The sequence below is a fragment of the Solanum lycopersicum genome, chromosome 1 (genome assembly GCF_036512215.1).
Source record: "Solanum lycopersicum chromosome 1, SLM_r2.1".
NCBI lineage: Eukaryota > Viridiplantae > Streptophyta > Magnoliopsida > Solanales > Solanaceae > Solanum > Solanum lycopersicum.
In genome coordinates this window covers 720,989-732,254 of record NC_090800.1, presented here as the reverse complement: position 1 = coordinate 732,254, position 11,266 = coordinate 720,989, and the positions used below count along the sequence as shown (strand labels likewise).

Below are 11,266 nucleotides of genomic sequence, written 5' to 3'. Positions count from 1 at the left end.
AAAAATCTCGCACACTACTCTCCTGTGTATTTAGTATCGTGAATAACACAAAGTACATACAAATACATATAACTAATATGTATATAACATGATTCACATATATATGCGATACATAACTATCTCCCTTCCCATCTCGCTCGCCTTCCTCCATCTCGTTCAACTTTCTCCCTATATTAGTATTTGTAGTAGCAAAAATATATGTATCTTTATTAATATATATGATAAAAAATTTTTAATTAACGATAAGATAGTAATTATTTGAAAATATATAAGTAGAATTAATAAAATAATTTTTGAATTTTATAAACCAAAACTATAAAGACACATAATTAAAGCCTAAATAGTGAAATTGGATGAAAAATTGGGTGTAGATAGTGTTTGTTTAAGGGGAAAGAGAGAAACAATGGAAGCTCTGCAGCCATTGAAGCAACTTATCCACTTTACTTCTCTCAGATTTAGACCTTCTTCTTCTTCTTTTTTTATTGTTCGTTGCTGTTCTTCCACTACAACTGAAGTCACCGGTAGAGCCGCCGGCGGTGGCCGCAACCGGAGGTCCTCTTCCGGCACCTCTACTTCCACTTCTGATAAAGAAGCTATTCGTGCTATTCGTATCAAGAAGGTAACTTTACTTGATTAGTTTACTTGTGAAAGATATTGGTTTCTTGAAAAAATTCTGATTGTGAATGTTTGGGTTAAATTTAGTTGAATTTGGTGTAGTTAGTGTAAAGATTGAGTTTTTATGCAATGCTGAGTGTTAAAGCTCATACCCTTTTGTTAGAACAACAAGGTGTAGTAGAAAATACTGGAATTTAGTTGAATATGTGAGTAGTTGGTGTAAAGATTGCATTTTTATACAATGGTGAATGGTGGAGCTCATGCCCTTCTGTTAGAACAAAAAGGTGCAGCAGAAAATACTGGAATTTGGTTAAATATGGGAGTAGTTAGTGTAAAGATTGCATTTTCATACAATGCTCAATGTTAAAGCTCATACCCTTTTGTTAGAACGAAAAGGTGCAGTAGAAAATACTGGAATTTAGTTGAATATGGGAGTAGTTAGTGTAAAGATTGCATCTTTATATAATGGTGAATGGTGAAATTCATACCCTTTTGTTAGAAGATAAAGGTGCAGCAGAAACTACTGGAATTTAGTTGAATATGGGAGTAGTTAGGGTAAAGATTGCATTTTCATATGATGCTCAATGTTAAAGCTCATATCCTTTTGTTAGAACAAAAAGGTGCAGTAGAAACTACTGGAATTTAGTTGAATATGGGAGTAATGAGTAATGAGTGTGAAATTGTATCTTTGTGACCACGGTCAGTGTAAAAATTGACAATGACCTTTTTAGTAGTTGTGGAAATTATACACGGTAGTGCTCGCTGAGATTAGTGGCGTGATTACAATCAAATACTTGGTAATCAATTCACTCGGAGGCTTTGTTATCAGGGTGGAGCTAGGTAGGGAACCCCCTCCGATGAAAAAAGTACACTGTTTATACATGGTTAAAGCTATTATATAATTATATACATGATTGTAAAATGTAGCTTAATATTGTTCCCTAAAACATGAAGGCAAGCATTTTGAGTAATGCAATTTATCTTTGAAGTTTCACCCGAAAGATCAATAAGGATTCAAAAAGATTTTGTAGTAATCTTCCCCACTAATGGCAGTTCTGTACCAGCATATGACATTTGATTTTTACATTTTCCTTGTTCTACTGGATCTATCCCTTGTCCAATGTAAATTTTCAATTTCCTCTTCAGAGCATAAGTGTTCTGCTTGCGCACAGGTAGAAGAATTGAGAAGCAATGGCTTGGAACCCTATGCTTACAAGTGGGATCGAACTCACAGTGCCAGTCAACTGCAAGAAATTTATAAGAATCTGGGAAATGGTGAAGAATCAAAGAGCGAAAATGATTATGTTTCTATATCAGGAAGAATAGTGGCACGCAGAGCTTTTGGAAAGCTTGCTTTTTTAACTTTGAGAGATGATTCTGGCATGATTCAGGTTTTTATATTTGCTATAATCTACTTACTGTTTTTTGCTTTGGGTGTTTTATTCGGAGACAACCTCTCCACCTCCATGAGGTAGGGGTAAGGTTTGGATACATTCTACCCTCCCAGATTCCCACCTTGTGAGCTTACATTGTGTATGTTGTTGTGTTTTACATTGCTCGCTGTCTGTTAGCTGCGATAGCTGTAGTGCTGCTTTACCATAAAATACAGTTTTTGAGACATCTAGTTATATGTTTGATGATACTGGCAATTTTTTACTAGATAGGCTCTATCTAGGACTGGATATAGATAGTGCCTATCCTCTATTTGCTATGCGAAGTTTCAACTGCATATTCCTTTTAATATGTACTTCAGCACATTTCATGTGTTTCTTATCTAGCTCTAAGCAATTATGTGAGGAAGAAACTGGGATTGCAATTTCTTGAACTTTTAGGTTCAGTTGATAATTTAGTGATTTGCAAGTTAGGATCCTCTCTGAGATATATCCCTAGAACCTGTTATAATAGATTTTCTTGTGTTTCTGGACAAGCAACCTTTTACCTTTAACCTTTTCATTTAGCAATTTTTGAATAGACAAATGTTGCACTCTATTGAAATAAGTTATTGTTGGTTTTAGCTTTATTGTGAGAAGGAAAGGCTTCTAAGTGATCAGTTTGACCAATTGAAGACTCTTGTTGATATTGGTGATATATTGGGCGCAAATGGTTCAATTAAGCGCACAGAGAAAGGTAAGTTTGTGTCTGTACCAATCCTAGTTCTACTTTGACATCCAATCTTATTTCTTTTATGCATAAGCTTACTTACATCTGTATTCAACAGTTTAGATCGTTGAACTTGGAAGTAATTTTAACCTATCACAGATTTGTTCATAAAGACATTTGTGCATTTTTTTTGCCTTAGGTAGTCTTGTGAAGTATTTAAATCCTCTTCCTCCTCTTCCGTTTCATCTTATTGTCAGTTTGGGTCTATCTGCTGAAAGTTTTAAGATCCTAACTAGAGCTTGCAACACAGTTAAAAAGATGTTGCTTTCTTCTTGACATGCTGAAGACATGTGGACACATCAGGGTATATCTGTAGCAAGAAATTGAATTATGTACCATCTCCTTTGCTGTCCCTATGGTTGCAATCAAGAGAGGATTTTTCTTTGATTTTCTGTCTTCTTTCTTCTTTTGATCTTATCGTTGCTTGGGTGAAGAAAAAACACAAACCAAATTGAATAAACATGAGCTTTAGACAAAGAGAACAACAAGAACAATAAAATCCCTGCTGCATTGGGGACCACTTAGTAGGCTGCTTACAACTTTAGAGGTTAATATATATGAGAGAATCTATGTGATCAAGTGTTGTCCTACATCAAGAACATGCCAAATTTAGGTCCCTTGGAATAAACACGACTTCTTCAGATATTATATACGTATTTTGGTACACTCAGTCTAATCTGTTTATGCCTTTCAACATGACATTGTATTAAGAGGAGATAAAAATATGGCTATATTTGATTTTTGTGTTCTAAAAGAACAAATAGAAGATGAAGTTGTGTCTGGATTCTGGAAGAGTAATGTGGATGCAATCAGATTTTTCTCTCTGGTATTAAACGTATCAATCCTTCTTTAAAGTTTAAGAGATGTGGAATAATTTTTGGGAAAATGCCGAGTTGAAGGTATGACAAACATTTATGACAGAGTTAGTATTTTATTCCACGTGTATGGTTTGCTAGACACTTGTTACTCACTCATCGATGTCATCCTATCTTCTAGTTCTTCATTTTCACTTTTAAGGAAGCAGATGATATATACATGAGCATTCAGATAGTTGTGGACTTGTGGTATCGTATGCACGCCTAAGATGGAAATCTCTAGTTCGCATAGCATACTTTTAAAATCTCTTCTTTTTAGTCAAGCATCAATTCAGTCTTCAGGTTCTGTATATGCTTGCAATTTAAGTTTGATTTGGTTTATAATTCCGAACTCCTGAAACAGAAGTGCATGATTTTGAGTAATTGGTTTTTGCGAAGACGAAAATCATGTTCTTTTCAACTTTGTTTCCTTTGGTTGTGCTATTGTTTGAGCTGTTGTCTTGAAGAAATTCTCATTGAAGTATTTCTTCCTGTTTCCTTTCCAGGGGAGCTATCTGTATGCGTGAACTCATTCTCAATTCTCACGAAGTCATTGCTTCCATTACCGGACAAATATCATGGCTTAACAGATATAGACAAGCGCTATCGACAGCGGTGAGTTTTATTTCTTGAGCTAGTTTTTGGTTGAAGCTTCTAGTTGCATTGTTCTGATTCATTGTTCGAGGAGTGGCTGCACAACTATGTTAGGAGTTCTCTAGAATGGTCAATTCATAGAATGGTAGATGGTACATAAGCAACTCTTATTTGTTACCGTCTCGAAAACACACACACATAAGCAACTCTCATAAGTTGCTCTACAGGGGTTGCCTGCATATGTGACTGGTTTCCTTGCCTCGTATTCTTGCGATGCAGTTCTGCTTGTATAGCACACAATTCAAAACACGATGAACTATGGGACTACCCCTCTATTCGTGGGCTAGTATCGCTATATCAAAGCCCTGGTGCTCTGATTTTCGCTTCCACATGCATAACTTGATCGTCTAAAGTAGCTAAAGCAAAAATAAAATAAAACGCAATCTGCCTTAGATTTTGGGCATTTGGCATATATCTTCAACTATTTTTGAATGTCAGGTTTCCGGAGAGGATATATTCTAAATCAAACGTTTCTCTGATTTTCTTCTCATGATGCATACAAGGAGGAAACCAGTCAAATGACTAATTTTCTATACTGTTGCATGAAAAATTTATTGAGGCTTGTGCTAATAATTAATAAAGCATGGAACAAATTGTGATAACTGGTATTCCAAAATCAGGGTGAATTCACTCTCCTTGCTGTTTATGATAGGTATGTAGACATGATTGCAAATCCTGAGGTTGCTGATACCTTTCGCAAGAGGGCAAAGGTAGGTTAGCTATTTATTTATTTATTTATTTTCCGACTGTTACATCAAATGTACAATACCATCTTTCTCTTCTCATCATTTAGTTACCTCTTGAATTGTAAACCTTTCAGTAAATTACTTTGCTCAGCAGTATGGTATTACCGAGTTAGTAGTTTGTGATTGTTGGTCTACAAAGTTTCTTCTATTTTTTCCTTTTAAACTAAAATGACTAGAGACTTCATCAAAATATTTTTTCTTCCAAACTAAAAATGACAGCAGTATGGTATTTTTCCTTCTGTTTTCTTAGGCAGTAATGGACGTTGTAAATGCATAATATTTCTTCTTTTCCTATGAAAAATGTGCACTATATTCCATGATTAATTCATCAAAATATTTTTTCTTCCAAACTAAAAATGACAGCAGTATGGTATTTTTTCTTCTGTTTTCTTAGGCAGTAATGGACGTTGTAAATGCATAATATTTCTTCTTTTCCTATGAAAAATGTGCACTATATTCCATGTTGATTTAATCCTTCATTCAGTAGATTGTATCAGAAATACGCCAGTCAGTGGAATCTTTTGGCTTTCTGGAAGTTGAAACACCTGTTCTTCAGGTTTGTGAATTTCCTTTTAGTTGTACGGGTAAATGTTATCCGATTTAGTTGTGATCTATTTTCCATTTTAGTGTTTTTCGATAAAGCATGTGAGCTACTGTTCCATGAAAGAGTATAATGTGCTTCCGGTGTCAAAACATTTGCTTTTGTAAACTCCAAGCGCTGGATGCAGCAGAACGGTGCTCCGCTTGTTCAAGAAATGTAGGTTTTTAAAATGGTATTGGTTGTTACAAGAAAGAGGTACTGACAGGTTTTCAATCCCCACAAATATCCTTGAAAGGAAGGAGTTAGATGAGTCCGATATTAATCTCTTCTGTTTCCAATAAAATAATTGTAGAATTAAAATATTGGGAAGAAGTCTCATATACATGTGGCATGCATGCAAAAGGTAGAGAATCTAAACAAAAATGTGATTCTATGTTGCACCTGATCATATGTATTACTGAAAATCTTGTAGGCGCACCAAAAATCTATAGAAAGCAAAGCCCCTAGTTTGTAAAGAAGAGTTTTTCATCCCTTCGCATGCCCTCCTATTTCTTTTCCATATTGTCCTGCATAAAATTCAGAGGAACTACGTGCTAAACTTCACTTCTCCTAGTCAAACCTGTGCAAATTAGCAAATTTTTTCTGGTATTACACATGGTCCATTCTGCCAAATAAATTCAATGCGTGCCCCATAGCTAGTATGTTACCGGACACTGACCAGTGAATGATCAATATCTTCTCCTAATCTCTTGTTACATATAAAATCAGTTTGTGTGTATTATACTTCTTTCTCTCAAGTTCTCAGCTTTAATGATGAACCTTGGTGCTGCCAGCTAAACTTGGAGATTTAGGGACCCATGCTGAAGAGTACGGGAAAGCTGTATCTTCTAATCTCTTCCTTACTAGTGGTCATGACTCATGTTCCTATAATGAGCGTATTAATCTAAGATTTGATCTTATGGGTTTGATTTTGAATTCTATTTTGATATATTGGGTGCAAAATATATTATTATACTTGTACAATTTTTGAGCTAAAGCTATTGGATTTGGATGAACCCGTATCTTCTTCCATATATCCGTCCCAGCTGACCAATTAAGGGTGACTATATGAAGGAAATATAGAAAAATTAAAAGAAGACAGACTTGATATATGCAAACAAAAAACTGTGATCGTGACTTCATCGTATCCATATGTTTTCCCTTCCCCTGTTGAGGATTTGGGTTTTTGTTGTTTCTAAGAAGCACATTTTGTCTATTGTGTTTAATCAGTTTCATTTACTAGGGAGCAGCTGGTGGTGCAGAAGCTAGGCCGTTCATTACATTTCATAATTCTCTTGGAAGGGATCTTTATTTGAGAATTGCAACAGAGCTCCATTTGAAAAGAATGCTGGTGAGCTTTTCCTGCAGCTAGACGTTATATTTCTTTTCCAAGTAATTATTTACATGAGACTGCTTTTAACTATTAAGTTCTTCATGGAGATAAAATGTAAAAAGACTGAATAGCGGCTGGAACCATGGTTAGTCCTGTGCGTTTGTGCACATAGGACCAAAAAAGGGGAAGGATAACCCCTACTTTCTGTTGTACTTTCTCTCACTATTATTAGAAGAGCGGTGCTTCTTCTGCTTCTGTGTAACAGTCCATCATATTTCTTGTAACAGTCCATCATATTTCTTGTGTAACTGTAGGTTGGGGGATTCGAAAAAGTTTATGAAATTGGCCGTATATTCCGCAATGAAGGCATTTCAACTCGTCATAATCCTGAATTCACCACCATTGAGGTAATAGCTCTTTGTCAAAGGACTTCTCGTTATTTAGTTTATTAGGCTTCAAAGCAAATTTACAAATCCATTTGGAGAACATTTAGCCAAATTATTTCCTGCAAAATGATCAATTATCATTTCAAATTGATTTTAGATGTATGAAGCATACTCTGACTATGAAAGCATGATGAATATGGCAGAAGAGATTGTGACACGATGTGCCCTTGCAGTTAATGGGAAGCTTAAAATTGATTACCAGGTAAGTACCCTTTCCTCTGGATAATCTTCGTCAATAGTGTTTGTAATTGGTGATCATTCTTTGCATTTCCATGTATCTTCTCTGTCAAACATGATACTAGTCACTTACAGGAATACGTGTGGCAACCATTCTTATATTGAAGGCATAATACTGAAAATTGATTGAACTTGTGAGCTTCTGGCTTTGATTGTTCTTTTAAGCTCCCTTAGAAGCCAACCTAGTTATTTCTTAATCTGGCTACAAGAATGAACCATGAGCGATAAGAGGAATCATGTGAACTTTATCTTTCTCAATAGCATTATGTGATATTGTTTGGCACCTTTTCAATTTCCATTCACAGGGAGCTTCCTTAGGTGCTAGCATCTTCGAATTCAACCATCTTGTGTCTCGTGACCAAATGTTATCTCATCATAACAACATAATTTGGAATGGCTGAACAATGTTGGCCCAAAAATGTCCAGCTAAACATTTTTAGTTGCTATTTGGATACCTGACCTGTTTCCTTGAGTTGATGCATACCATCTCGTCTTATTTCATCTTTTCCAGTGATCCTAGCTCATGCCTTTTCATGTGCTGCATATTTTTTCTTGGGGAATATGTTAAATGTTTCAGCACTGATTTTGAAACATGGTCAGATTTTTCACATATGATGAGTTGAGCTAACTAGTGAATAATGAGTTTTAACCAATAGGTTTTTGGTCCAACTTTTGGTTTTTCATTTTCTTTCTTCTCTCACCTTAACTCTAATCGAAGGAATCAAACTTCATGCTTTCTTGCAGGGTGTGGAGATCTGCTTGGAAAGACCTTGGAGGAGGGAAACAATGCATAATCTTGTGAAAGAAGCTACAGGGATTGATTTTAAAAACTTCGAGGACGATCTTAAAGCTGCTAAAGAACATACTCGTAAAGCAATTGATATTCTTGGTTGTGATCTGGATAAGAGTTCAATTGAAGCATGCTCTTCTGTTGGCCATTTGCTTAATGAGGTTTGAATAGTGTTCTTTAGAATTTTTTCTGTTCCCTTCTGCAGATACATAGAACTAACAGCTTTTAACCACATGCCAGTGTATCTTATTGGTTAAATTGGTTCTTTTACGTGTACTGCTTTGTGATGTAACCATTTTCAGGTCTTTGAGATGGTAGTAGAACCAAAGCTTCTACAACCGACTTTTGTCTTGGACTATCCTATTGAAATATCTCCACTGGCTAAACCACATAGAAGGTACTTAATCTTCAACTGAATTCTCAAACAAGCAGTAAACTAGAAGACTTTTTTGGTCTCTTTGAATGTTGAAACAAAATTAACTGCATATGTCCTCTTCAGATATCTTTTTGTTGAACATTAAGGATCTTTCTAAAGCAACATGTGTTCACTAATTCGTAAATTTTCAAACAAGTAAGACTGAAAACCAAAAGATATAGCAAAGAAAGAGGATACTCTTTTTTTCTCAAAATATTGTCTAGTTCCTTCTTTGGTCAGTCCCAAAATGGCGATCAGGTCACAGGTTCGCAAATGTGGAAACAACCTCTTTGCAGAAATGCAAGGGAATGATGCGCAGGATTTACCTATCTGCCCTTAAAATCCACACTTACCTTCTCTCTTGGCATCTTTGTGGTTCTAGAAAGAACATTCAGTAAATCACATTTCATCTGAAACAGTACATGAAAAGTTAGTTTCGAACCATGTTCATTTCTCGAGTTATTGCTACATTTTCCTTTGGTTTAAATGACTAGTCCCTGACTGCATTGTATAAATATCAGTGTTTAATCACTTTCTTTACTACATGAAAGTTGTAACACTATGATCACCTTCTGAATTATCACTCACTCTTCTACTTCTGTTACAAGGAAAAGTTACTTGCTTTGCTCTCTGAGATGTTTCCAGATATTTGAGTTTTGGTGCTGAAATCTCCAATACATCAAGAATAGGCAGAAATTTTTTTTCGAGGTCATGTCTAGTAGTCATGTGATTTACCTGATAAAAAAGTTACACACATTTACTGTATAAATGTAGACTGCTTTAGTAGTTTTCACTTCTTGTTACGTGATATTTGTTTTTTTTGCAGACATTCAGGCTTAACTGAGAGATTCGAGCTATTCATTTGTGGTCGTGAGATGGCAAATGCCTTCTCAGAATTAACCGATCCTCTGGACCAGGTATTCTTATGTTGAAATCTTGAAACTATGTACGTCCATATGTTTATTTTGCTGTTCTGTCGCCATTGAGGAATTTTGGTATTGCCTAATCTAGTGAATGTCTCGTGAAATAATAATGTACACCATATCCAAGGGAAAAAACAAACACACAAAAAAAACAAAAGAATCTCTTGCCACCGTAGTATCAAAATGATGGATGCTAACTTCTATAAGAATATCATGAAAGAGCTTATGGTCGTATACACCAATAGGAGAGGGAATCCACTCTATCCCAGACTCGGTGCTCTGAAAGAAATTCCAGCTGTTCTAAGCATATGGTTTTGCAGCGTAGAAATGTTGTTAATAGTATATCAACCTCCTACGCCTGTTTGAGCTATCTGCAGGACCAATGCTTTTATGAATTAGAAGTTTTATGCACGATATAATTAGTGAATTCTTTGTTAGTCTGGGTGCTATATATAGAGAACAAAAATTAATTGTCGCGTTTAAACTTACTGCAGAGGAGACGCTTGGAAGAGCAAGTGAGGCAGCATAATGAGAAAAAAGCAGCATCAGGTTTAAGTAAGGCTGGTGCCAAGGAACAAGAGAACAACGATGATGATGATGACTCGTATGAAGTAACTCTTGACGAAGATTTCCTTACAGCTTTGGAATACGGAATGCCTCCAGCTTCTGGAATGGTATGTTGATGCAATGGCGATTTGTTTTTCTTTCTCAAGTGCATACTTTTACGAAACCAATGAAAACTTGACGATTCACAAGAAGTAGATTCTGATCATTACACCATGTTGTCACATTCATTTTTCAGGGACTTGGCATCGATAGGCTAGTAATGCTGTTAACAGACTCACCTAGCATCCGCGATGTTATTGCTTTCCCAGTCCTAAAGATTCAACAATAACGCTTCATGACGAGTTGCTTATTACACACAATTTCGCCAATTTTGTGCCAGGATTGTCGTCTTTATTACCTGAGAAATTCGAGTTTGAGCAAAAAACATCAATAATAGATCCTTTTTTTTTTACGCGAAATATATACAAGTGTTTTTCACATCATTTTTGTGATTCTTGCAGTTCTAATAACTGGACATTGTCAATTGTAACTTGATAAGTGTTGAACACAAAACACTTGTTGGTTTTATTTATTTAGCTTTGATAGATTCTTGTAAAAGATACATCATATCTAATTGAAGAAAAAAACTATAGCTAATGCTATTCATTGATTCCTTTTATATTTTTTTTTGAGTTTTGAGTGTGTTGGTTTGCACCTTGTAAGAAAATAATAATGGTAAAAAATACATCTGAACTTTACTTTTTCTCGAGTTTTATACCCCAAGTATTACATGTATTCTTTTCTTACATGAACTATTATCGTTTTAAAACACACCTTGAATCTAACTAGGTCAATTATCTTGTGTATCTATTCAACTAGGTGTGTTTCAATGTTATATATACAAATAGTTTAAATAGGAAAAAGGAACAACTGATAATCAGGATCTGTTTGTGTTGGACCGTTATTT

The 11,266-nt window shown here is 35.4% G+C and overlaps 1 protein-coding gene across 1 annotated transcript; it reads left to right on the top strand.

Moving 5' to 3' along the window:
- Positions 1-241: 241 nt before the first annotated feature.
- LOC101243628 (lysine--tRNA ligase, chloroplastic/mitochondrial) lies at positions 242-10,969 on the top strand. Its single transcript, XM_004228560.5, has 14 exons — positions 242-619; positions 1,788-2,006; positions 2,631-2,742; positions 4,136-4,244; positions 4,936-4,993; positions 5,517-5,585; positions 6,853-6,960; positions 7,257-7,349; positions 7,486-7,590; positions 8,370-8,576; positions 8,718-8,812; positions 9,657-9,747; positions 10,248-10,427; positions 10,556-10,969. Exons 1-14 carry the CDS (start codon positions 404-406, stop codon positions 10,646-10,648), a joined length of 1,755 nt encoding a protein of 584 aa, XP_004228608.1. The 5' UTR covers positions 242-403; the 3' UTR covers positions 10,649-10,969.
- Positions 10,970-11,266: the final 297 nt, after the last annotated feature.